Below are 21145 nucleotides of genomic sequence, written 5' to 3' on the forward strand. Positions count from 1 at the left end.
AGTGGTCGTAACACAATCAACTCGCAAAGGTTGGTCAGATGAGATTGTGAGTACATTAAGAAATTGAGAGTGAATGAACGATGGATGACTTAAAGTGAATAAACAGTGGACAAGCTTGGTGGAATCAAAACCTACGGCGTATGGATGGTGTTTAAGTTCTCGGCATCAGGTTCTCGTTGAGTCATCTTCTCGAATGCCTGTAAGTTATGGATGATAGCCAGAAAACCTTCCGGGGAAAGGCTGAAAAGAGCTGAAGCCATTACGGGGCATGAAGTGAACTCCGTTTCATGGACAGATTTTCGCATAAAAAAGAGGTTTCGGCGTAATGACAGGGTCTAGTTAAGATGGACCTCTGGGGATCTATACACCAGTAGGTTTCGAACCAACTCCAAGAGAAACATATTTTGACTCTGTTGTGGTAGCCACTTGGCTAAGACTCATTAGATGGACCTCTGAGGAAACAATCTATGAATCAATGTCAAGGTGTGTCCCGATAGAAAAAGAGCCATCACTTGGCAGGTTTCGAATCTGCGCAGTCCAAGAGGAACAGATTTTGATTCTGTTGTGGAAACCACCTGGCTATAAGACCAACTTCCGTGGAAACCATTCATGAGTGAATCTTCAAGAATCAAAGCGTGTTCTGATAGAAAGAAGAACCTTGTGCATCGGCAGGTTTCGAACCTGCACTGGAACAATTCTAGACAGATTTAGATTCTGTTGTGTTAGCCACTTTGGTCAGGACGAAGTTACCCATCCTCCGAGGAAACTATCCATGAGCGAATTTTCGAGGCGTGTTTCCGATAAATGTCGATCGGTAAGTTTTGAACTAAGAGGAACAGATTTTGAATCTGTTGTAATATGATGATCATTGCTATACTCGGGAGAGGTATAACAAACAAACAGCCGGAAGCGAGTCTAGCGTCCCGCGTGTTTTAATAGACCTCGTTCGATAAAGCCTCCCGTACTAGGTGAGCAAGAATTAAAGCTTAAAGGAATACTCAGTTTGAGATTGGCCATTTCTTACATGATTGACCTCCAAAGAAGAGTCGTCATCATTGGCGCCGGGTAAGTATCGCTTTTGATGTGATTCTACACCAACTGAATATCCGCTCGCAGTGTTGGCGGGTTGTCCCAAGCTATTGCTCTCAAAACTAAGCTCAGGTTTCACGATTTTACAGTGGGTTCATCCATGCAACGAGTGGTATGGTCGCTGAGTATTTCAATAGATATATGAAAAGGGGTCTGAAGTCGGTGGGGCGTGGAGGGTACGTTGTTGTGATGTGCGACAGGTTCTCCTGACAATTTTTTGCACAGGCCAACACATATCCTGTATGGGTAACGGCTATGGCAAACTGCAGAATATTGCTCACCTCAAAGCGTCTTCTAGGGATGCTCGTCGGATGTCCAAGTTCATTGGTACAGCTTATCATCAGACCTCTATCCACTCTGGAACAAATCGCATGGCCTTCAAACCGGAAATTCAAGCCTACTGGATTAAGCTCGCGAAGAAATATAACCTATATCCACACATTGCGTTCAACACAAAAGTGTTATCTGCCGAGTGGGATGATGCCAAGCAACAGTACACCGTCGTCGCGGAAGACATATTTTCAGGCAAGCGAATGTCGAGTGTGGCTCACATCGTGATATCTGCCGTTGGTGTTTTGGAGGTTCCAAAGATTCCATACGAGATCCCTGGAGTTCGGAACTTTCAGGGGACTTCGTTTCACTCCGCACAGTGGCCAGGCTCAATAGATATGCAGAATAAGCGTGTTGCAGTGATTGGAAATGCCGCTTCCGGGTGAGTCGTACAATGACTTCTGCGCAAGTAATCGGTGGTGACATACAACAAGAGCACAGTTTGTGCCATCTATATCTGAAGACCCGTTCGTCGAAGTCGTTAACTTCATCCGCACTCCGACCTGGTTCAACACTCGAGTGAGATTCTTTGTACTGTGTTCGATGATTGAACAACTAAACAAAACATCTAAGCCACATATTCCGTACACGGACACCGAGAAATGGATATTTGCCAACATCCCTTTGGCAATGAGACTGCACCGAGCTTGGATCATGTTCTGGGTCGGACCAGCTACATTGCAGGGTTTTAGTTTGCTAACGTTTATTGTAGTTCGATTTTCCCTCTATCGTGCGCCCGAGTGACAAAGCTCTCAAGAAACGACGCGAGGTGAGCAGGCTGCGAGAGTCTCGGGGCATTCGTTCCAATGCTTTTGTCAGGCGATGACGAAATACATTCTCGACAACGCACCGACTAGATACCATGATCGTATGATACCCAATTATCGTACGTGTCTGGTCAAGGAATTTTCTTTGTGCTCACATGCTCCACAGCTCCAGGTTGTAGGCGGACCGGTTCGTCGGCGGTGGTTGAACCTGTGATATGTCCTTTCTCATTTCATTCCACGCAGTCGCAAACAGTGGTTTCCTGGATATTCTCCATCGGCCTAACTTGACACTGAACTTCGATGGAATTGCTAACATAGTGGAGAATGGCATCATCACTAACACTGGTATGTACAGGCTGTCAACGATCATCACTCTCCTCACATTAGTTTAGGTGAAATGTTACCATTTGATGTCATCATATACGCGACCGGATTCATCAGCGTAAGTGCTACTTACACAGATCTAATGTTTCGCAAGATGCCAACTGCAGAAACAGGACCGATACCAAATGCACGTTCGAGGCTTGAATGGAGCTACTATCCAAGGCTATTATGATGCGCATGGTGGCCCTACCGCATACCTCGGGACTGCAGTTCCTGACATACCAAACTTTTACTTGTTAGCTGGTGAGTTCACAAAGGTCATATTATCATCAATTTGTAGCCTGATGTACTAACCACAGGACCAAATACCGGAGTACCGGCATCAACGTTGTTCATGGAAGAAGTTCAAGTAAGTCCAGTGTACTTTTTGTGTGTTTCTACTCAAATTTGTCACAAGATTGGATATATCCTTCAACTCATAGAGCCGGTCCTCGGCGGTTCCGCTTCATCATTCACCGTCAAAGCTTCACCCACAGATGCATATAATGCCAAGGTTCAAGAACGACTGTCCCGCTCGGTGTCAGTGCAATGTTACTCCTGGGCACGCACAAACGGCACAGGCAAGGTATATAATCCTTTCCCTTGGGCTGTGACGCTTTGGTGGTGGTGGCTTCGCACACCGAATTGGGATCATTATGTGGCAGTCGGCGCCGAGAAATGGGCATGGGCAAGGCGAAAAAAGGCTGTTAAGAATATCCTGGAACGTACTGCAGTATTGACGCTATTGTGGTCATATATCAGCGGCTCTGCTCAGCGGATTTTGTACAACATGGTGGTGAGTCTATTATTGTTCTCGATACCTATCAATTGAACATTCGATATTGATATCTTAAGGCAAACGACTACTAGTGATAGATGGACACGGGTGCAGAAGCTTCTGTTGCCGCCCTTCACTCGGTTGCACATTGTCGGGTTAAAACTGAAGATGAGTTAGAATTACAAAGGGGTTTCATACAATGGAAAAGAAAAACTGAACCTGGAACAAAGCAATATCAGCTTGTTGGACAATTGGGTGGGTGAGCTGAGAAATATTAGAAAAATGCATATTTTTGCAAGTTTCTGCCCTAATTTCAAGACAAGACCATAGACCCTTCAAACACCACTGCTGCTTGAGCCAGGAAAGGAGGTGATGATTCCAGAAAGCATAGAATTTACAGTTGAGTGTGTCATCCCATAGATTTGGAGCACACAAGATGGATAGTCCAGTTTTGACAGGTGTACTTGAGAGCATCAGAAGATAATCAACTTTTACTGTGCTTTGTGTGTGAAAGTCATAGAGATGTTCATAACATGGATGACATCCCTGTTTGGTGGAGATATGCCAACAACACAGTGGTGGCCTAATGCTAGGAACACCGGCAACATTAAGAAATCTGGCAAGGTTTTGAACTGCTGGATAACTTGGAAAGATAGCAGTAAAGGCAATTCTGAAACAATGGCATACCTGTTGATGTCATATCTGCATATCCAGATCTCAGATCTGACCCTTATCTCATCTCAGATCCACATCTTATCTCCAATCCTATCCACATCTTATCTCCCTCCAACATCTCATCATTCAATCTGTCCACTCGTCCAGTCTGGTCCACAACTCATCTGAATCCACAACCAGCGCTCGTCTCCTTTTGGTAACCCCCTAACTCCGGTATTTTGGTTATCTGTATATCCATCCTGCTCCCTGATCCGCTACCTATGTTTCATTTCCATTTCATGATTTGTGATCCGTTTCTACTTACCAATAGACTATCCACATGCTTCGTACATAGCCTCGGACTCTGCTGATTGATCATTCCGTTAGATACCTATAGTATATAACCTCCTGTAACCTTCTGTAGTACCTCAGTTCAAATATCATCTTAGTTCTACTCATTCCTGTCCTCTGGACTTGAGTATCTCCACTCTTGTCACCCTCTGAGACTTAGGATTGATTCCTATAGTCTATCCATATCCACCTCTGTCTCTGACAGTCTATTACCGTCAGTTTCTAGTCTGGACTCGTCTGGATTAGCCCTACAATACTTATCCCGCATCCAGAAGTCATCTGGATCTGTTACGATACTTGTCCAACCTTCCAGACATGTTAGTCTTGCCTTCCTGAAATAAGGGGCAATACTCGGGTAAGGGGCACAGTGCACAAGCTGAGGCTGAAGCCCTTTGGATCCAGTTATCCCTTGAGTACAACCTTAACAGTTGATTGGTTTCAATGTACTTGAGAATTCTTCCATAGTCACCCAGAAAGATGCTGCAGGAGTGGATTGCCATGCTTGGCCATGGGGCGTTTGCAGCCAGTCTTGTCCTCCCCAGGTTTGCAGCCAGTCTTGTGAACTCATGGCCTATGCTCTCCAGGAACACCCCCACATGACAGTGTCCTGGACTGAGGCCAGCCTTTCTTGGATCAGCAACCACTTTTGCCATGTGTGGGTCTGCAGCTGGTGATCTGGCACTTCTTGGGTCTCTGACAACTCTGACAACTCTGACAACTCTGACATGCTTTGCAATTCCAGCATCAATGGCCGGTGGAAATCGGGATGGCAACTTTGTAGCTTTTTGAAGGAATGCTGTAAGAAAGTACAGATGTCTTTGTTGACATCTGCACCAATGCCACCCTCCCCAGAAGTTCTCACAGGTATCTCATGCACTTGTCATATGCCATTCCAGACTCTCAACTCTAAATCTGCTTCTCTGGATATCCGGATCTGAGATCTGGATCTCAAATGATCTGATCTATCTTTATCTCCCTTCCAGAATCCAAACCCTATATCAGTGCCCAACCCCATTTAGACTGCCCCAGTCTCTGGACTCCGGTTAACCATGTTTCCCTTTTGATTATTGATCCATTACATACATTTCATTTCCAGTGTTCATTATTTGTGATCCATCCTACTTACTAATAGACTCTGCATATGCTTCGTACATAGCCTTTATGTTTGCTGACTGATTCCTATATGATACCTACAGTATATAAACCTCCTGTAACTCTCAGAAATACTCCAGTTTGAATATCATCTTAGTTCCTGCTCATTCCTGTGTCCTCCAGACTTGAGATAAGTCTCTTGTCATATTCTGAGTCTTAGGATTGCATCCTAGACTACATTTCCAACTCTACCTTAAAGGTAGTCCATCCTCTGTTAGTTTCTAGTCCGGACTTCATCTGGATTTGGTCTTATCCACTTGCCCAGGTAACATCTGGATGTCTGTCAGATTTATCTCACATTTCAGATCTGGACATCCATTATCCACCCTAGTCAAATCCCAGAAACTCCGGACAACTGTTCTAGCCCCCAGAAATTAAGGGCACATACTCGGGAAAGGGGCACAGCGTACAAGCTGAGGCCAAGCCCTTGTGATCCGACCTCCTTGAGCACATGACCTTAACAGCACTCACGGGTGCACCTTGTTGTTCTGAAAGACTTTGCTAATATGCAACCCTGAGCAACTCATGAGCAAAGTATGTGTCACAGGTAGATTAGGCTCATGAAGAGCCCATGCAAGGGAAATAATGAGGTCGGTAAGTTCGGTTCTGATGTATCAATGACAAATGACAAGGTGGACACCTGCACAATCTGGATTGGAGTTTCCAGAGAGGTCGAAGAAAGAAAGCTTCCATCTGGTTGCAGAGAGGTGTATCTGGATCTAGTAGAGCAGGATTGTCACAAATAATTCTGCACACATCCTTCCGGATGCTTGGAAAATTGGTGATAAACTGGTAGACAAGCGTCACAAAGAAATATCCAGCCATGCAACATTTGGTGTGCTTGCACAAGAAAAAGAACATCCCTGCTAGCCGCTTTTTGATGTCTGTCTCTTCTATCACTCTTAGAACTCTCATTTTGTCAGCTATCGCAAACCCAACAGCAGAATTTCCAACACCAGCCATGCCATGCAACCAAATGAGTTGATTATTCTGTGTGTCATCCAGGAATCCATGATTGTATTTGAGGAGATCCATGAGTCCCTTGCAAACATTTTGGGTTGGGTAGATGCTCATGAGAGTTATATTGAGCACCCTTGACAATGACCTCAGACAGCCTTGCCCAAATTCCTACAAGAACTGTCAAAGAATTCAGGAAGCATGCAAGAGATAAGAGATGATATTGATTGTCACTCATTGACGATGGTTGTAATATGCAAGGTGCAATGAATCAACTGAAAGTAGTACTAGCTGGATTCCAGGGTGTGGTTAGAAATAATCTGGGCAATAGTTACAAAGATTTGAATTAAAGCTTGTAAGTTGTGACAAAATTGGGTGGTGGAAGGATCCAGCTGTCGATTGATGGAAAGTGCGAAGCCGCATGATGGGATGGATGGATGGATGTTTTGCTATGGAAAACTCACTCAGTGGAATGCAATTGAAGGACAAGTAGGCGCTTGCCGGGCCGGCTTCTTCGTGTGATATCACATTTGAGACGCTCGAAAGGTTCGCACTAGTAACCTCGATGCTAAGTTTGCTGGATAGCAATGCGGAGCAAATGATGGACACAGAGTTTTAAGTTGCCTCGAGCTCGGACTGAGATGTGGACGGGAAGGACATGTTGAAATGGCCAGAAGAAGATTTGACTTTGCGGAATTTTGGAGCATACGTATTGACGAGGGGGTCGACCCTGCCGCAGCAGCTGACTCGGAGGATGCCATGGGATTCCGGAATATGATCATTGATGGTCACGAATATTGAATCGATGATGGGATTATATTGACTCGATATTCATAGTGCTCTTCCATCCGACAAGTACTTCTGATACCATCTGCGATTCTGCCATCCGCTACGTACACTGGCAGAACATGGCTCTGCAGCCTGCCAGGTTCTGCCGATAGAACTACTTCAAAATAGTTCTGTCCAGTGGCAACACTAGCTCAGCCGACACTTCGCGTGATATGATTGTTGATTCATACGCACACATGCAAGCCTTATCTAATCTCCGATTTTATTTGATGTGACTCTTGCATAACTACATATATAATCGACGCAAAGCAGCCTTCCTTGCCAGTGCCGAAGCTCAAGTTAACACTCAGTACTCAATTTCGAGCGAGTCAACTTGGTTTGTTGACTCATCTCCCAATCTGTTTAACTATTAACGTTCAACCGAGCGCTTTCCTCTACTCCTCCCAATTTTCTTGAATTATTTTTTGTTTATAACACATGTCTACGGAGCCTGCAGTAGCCTCTGACGAGAAAAACCCTGGAGAGGGTACAGTAATGCATGAAGGAAGTGAAGATGAGAAGTTGCAGAATGCTCGCAAGCAGAGTATGTGTTTTTTTCTATCATCTTTCTACAGATGGCTGATTGTCGACTCCGTGGATATCATAGTCGAGTTCTATTTTGCAGACTCGAACCTGCCGTTCGATAAGTGCGCATGATCATCATGCACTGCGTGCATGGCTGATATGATTCAGGTTCATGTGGAGCCTCCACACCGCAAATGCGGAACACTGGGTACCCATCAAAACTGTCTCTTCGTTCAAGCGCATGCGAGAGTATGTGTCGAACGGCCACGAGTGGATAGTGAAGGCCTTACGGACAAGCATGGAGCTGGAAGTAGATGAAGCTGGTGAAAATGCGAGGCGTCGCACTGAGGTGCAACCACCGAAGGGTCAGTTTGAGAGAAGTATCTACGCGGTAAGCTGGATCATAGAGGTATCGACAAATTTGCTCATGCATGGCACTACAGAAAGGGTTTGGCGACGAGACCTCCGATCTGCAGAAAAAGTTGGAAGAATTTTTCAACCAGTATGGAGAAACGAATGCTGTCAGAATGCGTCGTGTAGACGGGAACAAGCAGTTCAAGGCATGCTTCACAGACTCAGTCAAGAAAAAACATACGTGCTCATATTTTTCACAGGGATCGGTCTTCGTCGAATTTGCAGAGATGAAATCCGCGGAAGCATTCCTAAATGCTGATCCTAAACCATCTTGGGATGGTGCAGAGCTGCTGATCATGTCCAAGTATGATGTCTCTCTTCTTGAGTTTTTCTCTCTAATGGACTCTAGGGAGGCCTACTGCGATATGAAAATCAAAGAAAAGGGTCTTACTGGCAAAACCGCCGAAATGCGCAAGGACAGCATGGCAAGCCGGAAGGGATTCAATGCGTTCCAGGAGATGCAGGACGAGAAAAAGGGGAAGGGTCAAAAGGGTAAAGACAAGCCCAACCCCGAAGTCTGGCTCGAGTTTATGGGGTCCAAGATTCGTGTGCAGGAGGAAGATGGCGGCAGCGTGAAGAGTGAAAATGTGCCATATATCAGGGGCGCAACAATGAAGTTCACTGGCTGTGGTGGTGATGCTAACTTTACAGAGATGAAGGTAAATTGGTGGCTTTCACTTCGTCTATCAAGGTTCTGACTTCCTGCGCCAATAGACTCCTTTGAGAGAGCGTTTTGCCCGGGTACCATACATCCAATTCTCAAAAGGAGATGATTTTGGTCTCGTCGGATTCGACAAAGCCTTGACGGAAGATGAGATCGACTACGTGAAGACCAGCCTGAAGACTGTGAATTCCAATGAAGTTCAGTGGTCTATACCGGAAGGTAGTGTCACCCTCCCCGTATTGTATATGATCCGTGCCTTACTCCTGTTATCGTGTCGCAGAGGAAGAAGAGAAAAAATTCCAAATCGATCGTGCCAACTTTGCTGCGCGATCAGCTCTCTCGCGTTCTCAAGACCGAAAAGGTGGTTCATCACGAGGTGGACGAGGACGGGGGGGTGGACGCGGGGGTCGGGGTGGCAGAGGAGGGGGCCGTGGTGGCAGAGGTGGAAGCCGTGGTGGAGGTCGCAGTGGCGAGAAAAGCCAGCCCGCCGCAACATCTGAGGAACAGAGCGGAGAAAAGCGCAAACGGGCCATTGAGCCTGATGGTGGCCCTGATACTGGCGTTCGTGGTCAGGCCATCCCCACGATTGCGCCATCAAAAAAAGCAAAAACGGATGCTACATTATAGTAATATCTGGTAAGCTGTGTGTATTATGTGTGCAGTTGTACTTTTGGGCGTCTTGAAAGATAACGTCTGTTATGACTTTCAGTACTCGTACTCAATATTATTATATTGTTACTGCAGAAAAGACAACGATACGGAGGAATCAGAACACAAACAGTTGATGCAAATAATAATAGGAACATCAGAAAAAAAGCCAAGGATCCCAACTTCGCATAGGACATGTATTGTTGATCAAGGGAGTGATTAGATCGATAAGATACGGCGATAAAATACTAGGGCGCATGTCTTATTATAGTTAGGAAAGCTGTGTAAAAGCTGTGTGGCGCTCACTCAGCATGGCTGGCCTTAGAAGTTATAATAGGTTTCGCACTGCAGTCACTTCGGTTCCCTGTACTCCTCTCCAGACATAATACCTACGTTTACCTCAACCCTTTCTTACTAGAAATATCAATCCGCGTGCCTAGTAGAAATGGATAACAGGCAAGCCCATTTTCCATTTGCTCCGACTCCATTGTTCTAACGACTTCCCTACTCCCAGGTCTCATCCTTCTCATGAACCTTGCGACATGGAAAAACAACAGTTCGCAGACTCGGAAAAAGTTGACGAACTGATCCCAGAATCGGAAGAGGAAGAAATTTTGAGTGCCAACGAAACCTCTCTTGAGATGCTTGTCGTCATCCTTAACTGGACACTGATCTCAGTGAGTTCACATCGTCCACAGTATCATTGCATCCTCTAACGATGCATGGTTTTCTTTCTCTCCAGGCAGTGATAACCGGGTCAATTTGGGGGTTAGCGTTCAATGCACCGCCACCAGGATCTCCCGATGCCCCTACGCAAGAATCTCAAATGTCTTCACTGCGTTATACACTCTCACGCGGAGTCCTCCTCGTCGGCAGCTTGCTGAGTTTCTGCGTGGCACTCATCATCGGTTTGGGCAAGAACCTCATGCGTCAATACACGCTCACTCTGATATTGCCACCTTATGGCCCCCGTCGCCTCCCCAAGCATAGGGCTCAAAGTCTACGCGCGATTCCAACATCCGTGCCTACTTGGTTCATGCAGCTCCTGAAGACATTGCGATGTATCTTTCCAGTTATTCAGTTTGTGATTACTATAATGCTGCTCGTACTCTACTGGTTCTTTTAGTGGCTCGCTCTTGCCTGTTATCCTTCTGCTCACCCAGTCTGGCATCAATACTTTGCATCGTCTCTTTTTTGTAATGGAGTTTGTGTTTACTTTCACCCTCGAGGCTTCAGGGAATGAAGTATGGAGGGTTTTGAGTACGATTGCTTTTTCTTCATGCGATTTTGTTTCACCGTGATCTAGTCGCAAAACGATTTTATTTTATTTTATGATGAGTTCCGAGGACTCTATCGTCGATCTTGATTGAACGATAAATTATGGTAGAAATCATAACGAATAAAGCTCGAGATGGAAGTCCAGAAGGATAAGGACCATTATTGTACACGAATACAATGTATGTACAAGAAAAATCATCAGGAACAGTACTCTCATTTTTCATGCAATGGAATACTCGATTCAAGATCGAGTGGTTGCCTCGAGCATAAATATCGACCCAACCAAACGATGAATACTAACACAAACCTATGTACCACTAGACCGTTGAAACGTTGAAGGCAATTATAGAACCGTATAGTATCGATATGATCAACTTGAGAATCGATCGAACCTAAATGTCCTTGACTTGTTCCTCAAGCCAGTTCCATAGCTCCGAAGCCTGCTGTGGATCCTGTGCTTCTGGGTGTGTGTTCCCAATGCGCGCCCAAGGAACAAGATACTGTCCAGGATATAAGTTCGAGTTCAGTCAAGAGAGAAGAGGACTAACCTTTCCATTAAGATTTGCTCCTTCTGCAGTGGTTCCAGCGTATAGCTGCGTGAGCGCGCCAAATGATACATCATGGAAAACCATGTTCTACAAATATCGAACGATCAGCTTCCGGAAGGTTCAATGATGTGATAACATACGCCTATCATTTTGCTAAAGGAGTCATAATAACGGCTGAGCTCCGTCTTGACACCACCAGGGTTGAGTGCTGTCGAGACTATACCCTGGTCGCCATATCGTCTGGCTACCTCAGCTGCAAATAAGACGTTGCCCTTTTCACACCGGAGTTCAGCAGAGGAGTTGACACAATGGGGACAAAACTTGCCATTTTGCTCTGGCCATAGAGACCCATGGCACTCTTCTGTTTCCTGGCGGGGGAGTCCTTGAACGTGTTATAGTCCAGACTACCGAACCAGTGGGCGTTAGAAGACGTGTTCACAATGCGCGCAGTTCCGTCAGGTGACTGCGCAGCACCCGCTAGAAGAGCAGGCATGACAATTTTCGTGAAGTAGAAGTGACCAAGGACATTTGTGCCAAATTGCAAGTCATAACCGTCGTCCGTCAACATCTCCATAGGAGGAGTCATTACCCCACTGAGCGATGTGTGAGCTGACGATGAGATGACAAGTTAGGCAACACTTACGCGTTGTTGAATAGAACGTGCAGAATAGGTTCTCTCCTTGGGGAGGTGTCAGTTGTCTTGTCGCTCAACAAATGCAATGTGGGCATACCGCAGAAACTCTTCTCCAGAAGCCTTGACGGACTTCAAGTTTGCCAAGTTGAGTTGCAAGAAACACGCTTCTTTTCCGGTGCTCTCCTTTAGGTCGCGAATAGCGTCTTCACCCTTGGTCTTGTCGCGACAAGCAATGTAAACCTTGGCGTTTTTTGTGAGGAGGACCTAACGATGAAAAACGTCAGCATGAAGCAGATACGTCAGCGGGAGACAAACTCTGGCAGTCTCTTTGCCTATCCCTGAATTAGCACCAGTGACAAGAACAACCTTTCCGGACATGTCTGGGACGTCAGACGCGAAAAACTGCGTCGACGGAGGAAAAGTCTCGCGAACGAACGCTGACCAGATGTGACCCATGATGAATGATGGAGAAGCGACTTCGAGTGGTGGCTTTAGAATTCAATTGGAGGACTTTTGAACTTGAAGAAAATTGGCGAACTTCAACTGTGGGTGATCAAAGATGGTGACTGTAGTAAATATTTTGCGAGCCTTTTATACGTATGTTCAAGCCAAGTTCGAGCCGCGACTGTTCGCGTACGCGGCAATTAATTGATTGACTCCTATCAGAGTGGCGTGGAGTACCGTACGTAATATACTCACTGGGTCAGCCAATGCGTCATGCTCATTGTGTAATGGGCCAAATCATCGACGGCAATGATGCCGAACCACCATCGACCGTGCGGCGATGGTCTGAAGGTGCAAAACATAGTCCTCGATTTACGAACTGCGATTAACTTAGAACCTGCCAAAGGCTTAGTAGGCCACGCCAGCCAGCATTCAAAGGTTAACGTTCAAGGCTGACGCAAAGAGGATCACGAATCGCGGTCAATGCAACGACATCAATGTTACTAATTTACATAACAGACCCTTCCGCAGAACACAGCAATGCTTCCTTGTGGTGACTCGGCGGCGGGGTTACTTCATGACGCGCGTTGCGTAGAAATTCCTCAACATCAATGAGCAGCCGCAGCCTACCAGCCCTCTTGAACCCAAATCACATCTCGTCGTTATGATGGTGGTCGACCTCACCAGGAGAGACCATTAGTTGAACCTCCTAGCTCCTCCTCGTTGGACATTGTCTTCGCAAGGCAAATATCTATCATGCCTGCTCGCCGCAGATTGGTCTCTGTCGGATGCTGCACATCTTCCAGGACTTCATTGATAGAGGCTGAACGATGACCCAACCACAAGAGTTGTAGTACACCTATGTTCGGAATAGCAGCCTGAGTGTCGTGCGATGCATCGAGTGCCCTTGTCATGTGTAGTGCTAGTCCCAGCATGATCACCGATGCGGATGTCGCGAAAGCCAACTAGAACCATATTCGATGAATAGTTATCGCATATATATCACGACGAGCTCACAGGAAGAAGGTTGATCTACAATATGCTTCATCAGTTAATCAAAAACAGCATCTGTGCAGTTCACTTACATTGAGGCGTAGGGCAATTAACTCCTCGTTGACATATGCCGTCCCATTGCCGAGCTCAATTCCTTCATTGGATGTGCCCAATTGACCCGCTGAGCATATGACACAGAATGAGCGAGAACAGGGCGATGCTTGAAAATGTCGAACGCAATGTATCCCTTACCTATCCAGATGAGTTGTGCAGCTGCTTTTGCAGTCGCAAATTCTAATTGATCCGGTCTCAAAGTGAAATTGGAAATCAGGCGAGCACCGTCATATAGGAATTGTGAATATTCATCGGTGAGATTCAATCCTACCAATGACATGATATACCTAGAAGTCAAACCGTATGTGAGACATTTAAGCAGTGCAGTCAAGGAAATTTTTTAGCCTACTCGTCCGCAACAGAAAGTTCGGTGATTTGTAAAGGTGTACCGCCAAATACAATCCCACTGCTGCTGTCCGGGCTAGCCAAAGCACTGCCGATCTAAAATCAACGGTAAATTATTAAACTTTCATAGCCCCTCGAAATGGGGGCTGTATAACGCACCTGGGCTTGCCAACTAGTATTCGACCACTCAAATTGATTCATTTCCCATTGCGTGGATGGCTGCGATATGGACGTGGAACTCAGTAGACTGTTGGTTTGCATGTCGACCACCCCATTTGTAGTGTTCGCTGATAGCGAACATTGCACGAAATAGACCTGGATGACGTATGGAGTGACAACGCCAGGGATAGCTGCAGAACGTATTAAGTTATCATATCTGTATTTCAAACAAGCATGAACCGTACCCCAAGTCATGTTTACGGCGACCTCATCTTGTACTGAAGGCTCAATCTCCAGTAATGTGGAGACCATAAGGTAGACACCATTGAGCTAGAGTCGATTTGTTACTCAGCTTCTATAGTCTGCATGAGCTATCTCAGAGAACGCTTACCTCCGTGACTTCATTGTAAGGATCTTCATATTCCACCCATGGAACTATATGTATCTGGTCTGGCCCTGTAGACATTTTCAGCATGATAAAACATCACCACAATCACAACTACCGACAGAGAGTGCTTGCATTAAGCACGCGAGAAGAATCTGGCCCAAATGGAACGATCGCCGTGCTGGTATTCGCAGAGTATGTCACATTTGGAATCAATCCGCAATGCGATGTTACTGTCGTTGCGTTCACAGTTGCATTTCCTGCTATAGCGTCTGTTTTGAGGGTGTCGTAGAGTGTGGTGTTAGATAATCCTGCAGATGCCAGTCCAGTCAAATGATTGACAATTGGTAGGGATGAGGTAATGAGTCCCAGGTTCGCAAAAGAGCCGTACGATGAATCATCTAGCCATCCTAGTGTTGTTGGCACCGACGTCGTCATGGAAGTATTGAAGGTTTGAAATTGTAGGAGAGTGGAAGAGGTGACATGCAGCATGGTTATATTCGCAAGGTAGATTGCCACAGCAGAAGTCGTCCACCATGAGGCGGGGATGTCGGTTTGTTGCCAGACGCTACTGAGTGCAGAGCCAAGGCCGGCCCATGCGCCAGAGATGTCATGAATGGCAGTTAGTTTCAGACGACGCACAAGTATCCTCGAAATCGCAAGCCATTGGGTAAGGAAGAGCAGAATAGCCGTGTATATCTGGATCAGGTATTATAATTGGTGTATCATTAGGATAACAGTAGTAGACACGTACAGTATAAAACGCTTGCAATGAGGCACTCAGCACCACAGGCCAAAAATCATTGTTTGTTGGTGTGAAGGAGAAAGTTACATTGTGTTCCCAGTGACGGGCATAAAATATAACAAGGACGATGTGGATCATAACCAGCGTGGCATGCAGGATGTAACATGCGCATGCAGAAAACAATCCATTGTGCGCATTTTTTGAAGCATTTTTCGGGCGGGCCTTCCAGTCCACTGAGGGGGGGGATGTAGTTGTTGGCATGCAACAGGAAGCATTTAATCGACATGATACACAAGTCTTTGACATACCAAGTATCAGCGATGCAGGTGAATGTAGATGGACAGGTAATAAGGTGGACCTGGTCAACCACCTGAGCTCCAGTGGTCAGACCTTGATAGAAGGAAATTATTCATTCCTCGAATTTCCTTCTTTATAGGAGAAGGCTTCAACAGTGCATGCCTCAACGTTTCAAACTTTCGAATGGGGGTGATGCGGTCGGGCTAACCCGTGTCGTAAAGATCCTAGTCGCCCATCAAATGCTAAAGTACAATGAACCCGAGGATCGATGACACCTTTGTTCTATACTCGGTACCGTATTGTTTTACTACAAGGTCACGTAGGCTAAATAATAACGGTATCACAGGGTATCACTTGCATCGCCAGCTCCGAGTGATAGGCATCCCTACATGAAGCACTATCTGAGATTTCATATGCAATCTATTATCTGGTTATCACAACCAAGGCACTCATCCTTTTGTCCTGCTTCTCGACAACTTCTCAAGATTGCTATCAATTAGGTTGACAATAACATGCATGTACTACGTACATAATCTAACTCTCTGAGATCAGACAATTAAGTACTGTTTTCTGCTCCAGCAGCCTAGATTCCCCAGTACATGGGTACTTCCTAGGGACTCGAGAGACACTACAGGACCCACGGCCCCCAGTGCGCTGGGCTACAGACTGTTCTCGTCTCGAAAATTAGATATTTTATGTAAGAAACAGAGAAGACTTCAACACAGGCGCTCATCCGGATGTTTCCGGTGTTCCTAGAACGTCTTGGTCGAGACTAGCTAAGTTCTACGCGTATGACAATTGACCTAGCGCTCAGCGTTGCTTGTAGTACTCCTTATACATGGCTCAAGCGCTCATGCACATGGTCCACGAGTCATCTGATCAATCATTAATCATCGTCGACGTGACACAATCACTTATTCCCCGGTCCCAGAATGTTGTAGGATGTGGCAGTGGTGAGTCTTAATGCACTATATAGAATATTATATTTAGACTTCCCAGACTCCAGAGCACGCTGTAGGCTGTCAATGTGACAGCACGGACCTCCGCAGTGTAAACCACGGAACGATGAATAGATATTAATGACATACCAACCCAAAATAAGAACAACCTCGGAGCTCCCGAGACGACCATCGAAGATCCTAACCACCACCTCACCAGCCCTCCTCCCAAAAACGACTACCGAAGATTCCAACCCCCCACAAACGACCCCAACCCAACCCAACCTCCACGCACAACTTTAATACTAATGTCAACCATCGCCATCGTCTCAGCAGGAGCAATGGGCTCCGCAATAGCCAAACGCCTCGTCCACGCCGGCTGCACAATCTACACCAACCTCGACGGCCGCTCCCCCGCAGCCCACCAACGCGCCCTCGACGCAGGGATGATAAATGTCCCCCTCGAAACCCTCCTATCCAAGTCAAACTGGATACTGAGCATCGTGCCTCCAGGAGAAGCGTTTGCGTTTGCGCGCAGAGTCGTTGCGGTGTCCAATTCCGTGCCCCTTCCCCTTCCACGCGCGTTTGTCGATTGTAACGCTGTGAACCCCGAAACGGTAAGACGCATCGGAGGGCTGTTTAGAGAGACCCATATGGGATTCATCGATGCAGGGATAGTAGGGACACCACCGCGAGAAGGATGGGATCCCACTTTTTATGCCTGTACAGAATCAGGATCTGAAGACGTGTTGGAAGAGTTTGCTGCGCTGTCCCAATACGGACTCAAAATATCACTGTTGAAAGGCGCGGGTGCTGGAGTAGGCGATGCGAGTTCTTTGAAGCTTTGCGAGTCCGTGAGTCATCCGTCCTTGCAACATGGGTGAGCGGGATTGAAACTGAAGGCTGGTGGTGGTGACAGATGATGAAGAAAGGATCTATAGGCCTCTTCATGACGATGATGCTGAGTGAGTCCACCCCCAGAATTCACACCTCCGGATAATCAAACAACTACTCCAGCTGCCCACCGCTCCTCACCAGCAACAGCCGACGCCCTAATGAAGGAACTCAGCATCTCCCAACCAGCCCTAATGGGCAGACTCATCCAAACAGTCCCAGAAGGAATCCCCAAAGCCTACCGATTCGTAGCCGAGATGGAAGGGCTCGCAGAATTCGTGGGAGGGGGAGAAGCGGATATTTTTAAGGGATTCGCGAGGGTGTTTGAGAGAGTGGCGGGGTCGCTTGAGGGTGATGGGGTAGATGTCGAGACGTTGAGGAGTGGCGTGGAGAAGGCTCTGGAGTTGCAGGGGACGTCGAAGTAGGCGTTGGGTTGATCTCCAATTCGGTCAGGGCATGTCAATCAAAGATTTTGCTCAACACGCGTTCCAAAGTTTGGAGGTGAAATTGCACTTGTCGAGCGATCACAACCTCAACTACAAATTGTAGACACAGACGTAAGACATGCATGCACGTAGTTCAAGATGTGAGGTCGATAGAAGAACTGACAACATTTGTAATTGTGCAGCACTCTCTAAGCGTTTCTAAGTCAAACAAATCTCCATGGCACGCGCGAAATACCTCCAAGAAAAAAGGCAATGAGGATAATGCTGTCAATAGTGAGAGCTTAATCCAAGTGCTTCGTGGGGGGCAACAACTAAACCGGGAGTAAATGTCAAGTGGGGATCGAAGTAAAGTAGGGGATCGAAGTGCGCGCAACGTAGGCAAGAAGGGATCAAAATAAGTGACTACGAAGCAGTGACAATGCAAGTGCCGTCCGGCGAGAATGACACTGAGATAACTGACTTTGTGTGCCCCCGCATGGGCCTACCAACTAGCTGCCACGTCGCAGCATCCCACAGTCGAACAGTCTTATCCCGAGAACCACTGACTATGCGAGTGCCGTCCGGCGAGAATGAGACCGAGTAAACTGGCCCAGTGTGCCCCCGCAAGGGCTCACCGACTGGTTGCCCCGTTGCAGCATCCCACAGCCGAACAGTCATATCCATCGAACCAGTGACGATGCGAGTGCCGTCCGGCGAGAACGAGACCGACAAAACTGAACCAGTGTGCCCCCTGAGCACGGCTTGAACAGCCGGCCAGTTCATATCGCGTCCAGATACCACGCGAAGAATATTCGGAAACCGTGCAGAAAGCTTTTTGGATAGCGGAGAGTTGGCAGGTAAGAATGGGAGTGCTGATACATATAGATGCGGTGTGCTGTGTAAAATCATGCCGCCAGAAGACCTGAATGAATCTCTGTACGTCCATCGCAGTCGACGAGACATCTTTGAATTCGGGATAGCCCTGTAGTCGCGCATGAGCGTCTTATCTGGTACTCAGTAGCAATGTACTCACTTTCAGCCACTGGAAATGAGCGGAAGGGCAGTAACTGCAGCGCTGAGCGCATTGATCAGGGCGAGCAACTCGAGCCAGAAAAACAGCTGCTCATGGTCGAACAACAATTTCACTTCTTTCGCAAGCTCCTTGTCAAAGATTGTGGTTCGTACATGCGACGTCCAAAATCGAGATGAATATGACAGATGTGGGGGGAGATGCATTTTTGGACGCGATCTTGTAGCCCGGGATCTTCGCTATTAGGTAGATACGACGATTTTAAATCGCAGATATTGAACCGAAGACCGTGTTCCATTACCCGGAGTGATGCGAATGCAAGGTCGCGTTGTGTCTTTGACAGGTCGATGAAAAATTCTCCACTGGATGATTCGTCCGTTAAGAAATCGCGGAAGGATGCATGAAGGGGTCGGATTGGGGAATCTGGGTTGGTGGTGCCGCTGAGAAGGGAGCCCATGCCTTTTACCACAAGCTCCACGTCGAAATTGTCCTCCCGCGTTGGAAAATGGCACCTCATGGCATTCAGGGAAGCCAAAGGAAGGGGTTCAGCTGTGCCTAGTATTTGTCTCATCACTGAGCGAAATCTCGCTAGCTTCGTCGAACGCAGTTTCGGCGGATGCTGCATATGGGTAGATGCATCCTTGGGCATGATATTTGTTAAAATGAGGAGATACATGTCGTGCAACAGCCTGCTTCTCTCAGCAGCATCACGTGATACCACAGAATTGTAGCATTCGATTGGAGATAGCCCCATATCGGACTTTTTGATGTATCCGCAGGCGAGACGCGCCCACTCGAAAAGTCCATCGGCTTTCTCAGCGAGGACTGCAAACTCTGCGTCCCGAAAACGCCACCCTTCCAACTCCTTGGATACGTAAGCATGGATGTCACGCTTTGCGTCTGCTGGTGGAATATCATCCATCGACATCGGTTGAATATGTTGAACATCGCGAAACTCGTTATTGATATCATCAAGCAGGCGAGAGGTAACGATGAAGCGGAAGTTGTGTGGGAGGTCTGTGATTTTTGGAACGGCGGGGTTTTGATGTTTGCCAGCTAGAATACGGAGAAGGTCTCTTCGTGTCTCCACTCCACCGCTCTCGTCCAGTGCATCGATCACGATCACGATCGGTTCCCCAGTTGACCCAGATGACTTCTCCAGTGGTTCGACAAGAAGTTTCTGCCACTGCTGGAGGATATCCGCCGTCTTCTTGAGCGAACTCGCAGCCTTAACTGCATCTGATAATGCCCGCTTCATCTCTGGATCACGGTCAGCCAGGTCGCGCGCAATCGTGGAAAAGATCTTTTCATGGCGACGATCTGCTTCTCGCTGGCGGTCAAAACAGTAACACGAACCAAGCCCTCCGACGTCTTCGAACCACTTAGCGATAGTGTGCGCGATGGCCGATTTTCCCTTGCCTGCAGGGCCAGATAGCCACAGCACGCGTGGAACGCTGTCCCCAGTGCTGTTGACCCATTCGGTGATCTGGGAAAGGATTTCTGTGCGGGTCCCTTGAAGGCATTGTTTTCTGGTATCTAGTCCCGTGCCCTCTGCGTAAATCATACCGCTGAGGTACAATATTTCTTCTGAAAAGGTATGAATATATGTCAAGGTCACAAGGATGTCCGAACCATTACCCGTGCGGTGGACGTGTATAGCTATGTCATGGACGTGTATGACTACGTCGTGAGCAACTTGGTCCCGGAAGTTTTGCATGAGCCTATCGAACACATCATTGTACTTTTGAATCGTATCAATTGTTTCCGAGACGACGTTCTTTCCAAGTCTGCTCCCTGTGATGATGATAGAAGCTTAAGATGGTACAGAGCGCAGTAGCTTGTTGAGACTCACAAAAGTTCTTGGTCTCAGAATAATTTTTGATAAAATGGGCACATTCACGGGTCTGCTGAGAAATCTTTCCAAGGATAGCGCGCATCGACGAGATCTTGCCGAGCATCTCGTCTTGTGTTATGAAGTTATAAACTTCGCACAACTTTTCAAGAAGTTTAAGTACCGCTTTGTCGCGATCCACTTGAGCTAGAATAATCTGCACAAATGATTGCTGAGTACAGTGGGAGAGAGAGAGAGAAACTGAAAACATACTTTGGCTGCACAAGATAACACGCCCAGTGCCATCTTTGCATATGGATGTACCTGTGGAACTGGATTAGCTCGGTTCTGATCGAGAAAATGGCCCATACATTCGCGATCTCTCCGATAACGGTGTCGAATACCCTGAGTAGTTTGAGATATGTGTCCTGGAACTTGTCAACAGCATCGAGATCCCCTTGTGCGTCTTGAAGATGAGAAACCACGGTTGTCGCAGGTCCCGGAAGTGAATGCATGTGCTCTACAGTCTCTTGAGTATCCTGAACTACAGATTGGCACACCCTTC

The 21145-nt window shown here is 47.0% G+C and overlaps 7 protein-coding genes across 7 annotated transcripts; 4 read left to right on the forward strand and 3 right to left on the reverse strand.

Annotated features, from left to right (window-relative positions):
- Positions 1-1024: 1024 nt before the first annotated feature.
- On the forward strand, positions 1025-3419 carry BJ212DRAFT_1485231 (uncharacterized protein; the record flags this gene model as incomplete). Its single annotated transcript, XM_041340944.1, has 15 exons — positions 1025-1065; positions 1117-1177; positions 1227-1251; positions 1315-1801; positions 1854-1938; positions 1993-2082; positions 2132-2188; positions 2239-2305; positions 2353-2373; positions 2430-2531; positions 2579-2628; positions 2684-2813; positions 2870-2919; positions 2968-3345; positions 3405-3419. The coding sequence occupies 15 exons, from the start codon at positions 1025-1027 to the stop codon at positions 3417-3419; spliced, it is 1659 nt and encodes a 552-aa protein (XP_041188335.1).
- A 2722-nt stretch (positions 3420-6141) lies between these two features.
- BJ212DRAFT_1534233 (uncharacterized protein) lies at positions 6142-6710 on the reverse strand (the record flags this gene model as incomplete). The annotated part of the gene is made up of 2 exons (XM_041341800.1): positions 6676-6710; positions 6142-6621 (listed from the first exon to the last, which is right to left on the reverse strand). A coding segment is annotated over exon 2 (417 nt), but the record flags the coding sequence as incomplete, so codon positions are not given.
- A 1080-nt stretch (positions 6711-7790) lies between these two features.
- Positions 7791-9821, forward strand: BJ212DRAFT_1384541 (uncharacterized protein). The gene is made up of 7 exons (XM_041336777.1): positions 7791-7916; positions 7963-8185; positions 8238-8354; positions 8409-8512; positions 8558-8867; positions 8923-9091; positions 9153-9821. The coding sequence occupies exons 1-7, from the start codon at positions 7816-7818 to the stop codon at positions 9497-9499; spliced, it is 1371 nt and encodes a 456-aa protein (XP_041188337.1). The 5' UTR covers positions 7791-7815; the 3' UTR covers positions 9500-9821.
- A 241-nt stretch (positions 9822-10062) lies between these two features.
- BJ212DRAFT_1485233 (uncharacterized protein) lies at positions 10063-10646 on the forward strand (the record flags this gene model as incomplete). The annotated part of the gene is made up of 2 exons (XM_041340945.1): positions 10063-10197; positions 10263-10646. The coding sequence occupies 2 exons, from the start codon at positions 10063-10065 to the stop codon at positions 10644-10646; spliced, it is 519 nt and encodes a 172-aa protein (XP_041188338.1).
- Positions 10647-11106: 460 nt separating this feature from the next.
- BJ212DRAFT_713289 (uncharacterized protein) lies at positions 11107-12638 on the reverse strand. Its single transcript, XM_041343897.1, has 7 exons — positions 12296-12638; positions 12078-12244; positions 11990-12025; positions 11672-11939; positions 11487-11618; positions 11347-11433; positions 11107-11298 (listed from the first exon to the last, which is right to left on the reverse strand). The coding sequence occupies exons 1-7, from the start codon at positions 12434-12436 to the stop codon at positions 11191-11193; spliced, it is 939 nt and encodes a 312-aa protein (XP_041188339.1). The 5' UTR covers positions 12437-12638; the 3' UTR covers positions 11107-11190.
- Positions 12639-13104: 466 nt separating this feature from the next.
- On the reverse strand, positions 13105-15303 carry BJ212DRAFT_1303162 (uncharacterized protein; the record flags this gene model as incomplete). Its single annotated transcript, XM_041333377.1, has 10 exons — positions 13105-13389; positions 13442-13456; positions 13510-13598; positions 13670-13818; positions 13881-13972; positions 14036-14226; positions 14281-14365; positions 14427-14491; positions 14543-15119; positions 15175-15303. The coding sequence occupies 10 exons, from the start codon at positions 15301-15303 to the stop codon at positions 13105-13107; spliced, it is 1677 nt and encodes a 558-aa protein (XP_041188340.1).
- A 573-nt stretch (positions 15304-15876) lies between these two features.
- BJ212DRAFT_1384553 (uncharacterized protein) lies at positions 15877-18146 on the forward strand. The gene is given in 6 exon segments (XM_041336778.1): positions 15877-15984; positions 15997-15998; positions 16029-16399; positions 16565-17254; positions 17320-17365; positions 17418-18146. The coding sequence occupies 4 exon segments, from the start codon at positions 16301-16303 to the stop codon at positions 17717-17719; spliced, it is 1137 nt and encodes a 378-aa protein (XP_041188341.1). The 5' UTR covers positions 15877-15984; positions 15997-15998; positions 16029-16300; the 3' UTR covers positions 17720-18146.
- Positions 18147-21145: the final 2999 nt, after the last annotated feature.

Source organism: Suillus subaureus, assembly GCF_016647635.1.
Source record: "Suillus subaureus strain MN1 chromosome Unknown BJ212scaffold_40, whole genome shotgun sequence".
Lineage (NCBI taxonomy): Eukaryota > Fungi > Basidiomycota > Agaricomycetes > Boletales > Suillaceae > Suillus > Suillus subaureus.